Raw genomic sequence first — 3,063 nt, forward strand, 5'->3', positions numbered from 1 at the left:
AAAATATTTTAAAATAAATATTCTGAACGAAAAACCGTAATAATTATTAGGTGTACAACTTTGTTTCCACCGTTTTTTTCCGAAATTCGAGGCTTTATTGTAAAAAACTGGTTATACATTTATGATTCAAAGTATTGTCCATCGCTGGCCACTACTTTCTCCCATCTTTCGGGTAGCGAATCCTGCGTCGAAAAAACTGGTCATCTTTTGAGGCTATCCACGAATCGATCCAATTTTTTACTTCTTCATAAGACCGGAAGTGCTGGTCAGTCAGGCCGTGTGCCATTGATCGAAACAAGTGATAGTCAGAGGGAGCAACGTCTGGAGAATACGGCGGGGTAGGACTTCCCATTTCAACGTTTCCAAGTATGTCTTGACCACTTTCGTAACATGGGGTCGAGCATTGTCATGCTGCAAAATCACTTTATCGTGTCTCTCGTTCTATTGCGGCCGTTTGTCTTTCAATGCTCGGCTCAAACGCATCAATTGCGTTCGATACCGATCGCCTGTGATTGTTTCAGTCGGTTTTAACAATTCATAATACACTACGCCGAGCTGGTCCCACCAAATACAGAGCATGACCTTGGACGTCAAAATCACCGTTCTTGAAGCGTTGAAACTACTCACGACACGTTCTTTCATTAATAGCGGCCTCACCATAAGTATTTGAGAACATTCGATGAGTCTCAGCCGCAGATTTCTTCATATTGAAGCAAAAAATTAAAACCTCCCGCAAATGACGAGAATTTGGCTCGTAAACTGACATTTTCAATCGAGAATAATTTTATGATGCAGACACAAATCGACTAATGTTTCTATAGGGTGTTATGTTGACAGATGTCCAAGTTTATTGTATGACGTCTATGATCTATTTATTTCGACCACCACTTACTGCTAAAGCCATCTACAGAAAAACGGCGAAAGCAAAGTTGTACACTTAATATATACGATAACATCGTGGGCATCTCTGGATATTGCAATTAATAAATATCCGCGAGCGAAATTTTTCCCGTCTGCTAGAGAACTGGAGATTGGCCCGAAAATTGGGAAATCTCCAGTTGAAATTTGGAGTCCTGACAACCGTGGTCCTGATGCATCCAGTGTCCGGGCAGGCGTCATTTTCGCAGGCATCATTATTTTTCGTATCTCTCATAAGACGTGATCTTGCCGTATCATCCTCCGTTTATAATTTCGAAGCCATTAATAAAAAGAAAAAGAAAAAGAAGGTATCTATGATTGCTAAGGATCAATAGTCAGAGTCAACAATCGGATCAGCTTACAAAGTCTGATATGGGTTCCAGAAGTTGATTGATGAATCTATCAATTCGCGAATTTCAACCAAACCCGAGTTACCGATTTTCTTTCAAACTCACTTCTGATTCATTAACTACAGACTATTGACCGACTTCATTAGTCATTATAGAATTAGGATGTTCACCTCAATCCAACTTTGACCCGCCTCTAACCCGATTCGAAATCTTCAATGAAAACTTAGTCATTTAGTATATTAATGCAGAGAGAAATCATTGGGCTATGGAATATTATTGTAGCTGTATCTCTAAAATGTTTCACATTTTAGAAATGCAAGAACGACGCGGCTATCCTCCCAACTACTGGCACAATAAAAAATGCTCTTAGGTATCTCAACAACAGATACTCCCTACCTGAGAGCATTTCACAGCAAGTCAGTCTCACGCTACCTTGGAAGTTTGCTGTGGGAGATCACGGTCGGGTACTTGCTATTTTACAAGAGAACATCATTGAAATACGAAAGACTAAAGATGAATATTCTTCCATAGTAGGAAAAGCATCTGGTAAATAATGTATTAATATCAGTATTATTAACGTTTTTTAATTGATATTTTTCTATTTGATCTATGTGTAAAATGCTTAAATATCATACATAAAGGAATTTTAGTCGTAATTGTAAAGCAAATCATAAGCAAATCGATCAATCACAGTTAAAAGTACTATTTTATGTTTTAAAACGTTTGACCACGATTGATCGATATGCTTGTGATTACACTAAAATTTTTTATTTTTAGTATGATGGCATTTAATGTATTTTTTAGCTCCAAAGGATGCCTTTCCTCAGTGGCGTAAACTTGCCTGGAGTCCCGATGGAATGATCTTAGCACTGGCGTCTAGTAGCGGCTATACGTCTTTTTACAACGCACTAGGAAATAATATTTTTAATATAAGTCCGAAAACAATTTCACAGATTCCTCATATTCTTGAAGCTGGTGACGCTATAGCATCTATGTTGTTTCTCAAGCCAAGGATAACGAGTGAAAAATGGACCTATGAATTTATTTTAATTTCATATAGCGGGTTGCTAAGATCTTATTATATTTCTACAGGTGGTTTCAGTGCAAATTATAATTTTTCTTTTGGCAATTTTTACAAAAACGGTGTTAACATTGTTGTTTATGATGAAAAACATCATTTATTTTATGTTGCTGGAAATATGTTAACACAAAAATTGACGGTAAATAAATAAATAAATATATGTATATGTATATGATACGTAATCTTAAATGTAAGTATATTTGTATACTTATATATATTGTTTCAGTCTACTGCATCTGAATCTGGATTAACTTCGTGGCGACTCTTGAATGATTACCCATACTGCAAATTATCATTTACATTTGAAAATTCTGCTACCACTAATTCGCGATTTTCTATATGGAATTTAATTCCTATTTTCAGTTTTCAATCAGAATCAATTATATTTTCCATAAAAATTTCGCCAAATGGCGAGTTTCTGGTTTGTTTGCATATGGATGGTTCAGTTTCGCTGTGGAGTTTGCCAAACTTAATATTACAAAAAAAATGGAAGTTGTCTGAACAGTCAGAATATGATATATCTAATCCTTCAGGATTTACAAAATCTAAAAAATTTCCACCAGGATTTACAGAATTTCATCCGATAGATATCGGCTGGTGGAATGATCAGGTAAAATTATCAGATCATTAAAAATACAAATGACAATTTAGAATAAAGAATATATATATATATATATATATATATATATATATATAATAAATAAGTAATTACTA

At 35.2% G+C, this 3,063-nt stretch overlaps 1 protein-coding gene across 1 annotated transcript in view; it reads left to right on the forward strand.

Annotated features, from left to right (window-relative positions):
• Positions 1-1,091: 1,091 nt before the first annotated feature.
• The window catches only part of LOC105626814 (neuroblastoma-amplified sequence-like), a 13,941-nt gene continuing 11,969 nt past the window's right edge, over positions 1,092-3,063 (forward strand). Inside the window, 4 exon segments of the mRNA XM_012208107.1 lie at positions 1,092-1,226; positions 1,580-1,814; positions 2,073-2,488; positions 2,576-2,959. Of these exon segments, the coding sequence (XP_012063497.1) occupies positions 1,092-1,226; positions 1,580-1,814; positions 2,073-2,488; positions 2,576-2,959 (1,170 nt within the window).

This window comes from Atta cephalotes, assembly GCF_000143395.1.
Source record: "Atta cephalotes unplaced genomic scaffold scaffold00006, whole genome shotgun sequence".
In the NCBI taxonomy this organism is placed as follows: domain Eukaryota; kingdom Metazoa; phylum Arthropoda; class Insecta; order Hymenoptera; family Formicidae; genus Atta; species Atta cephalotes.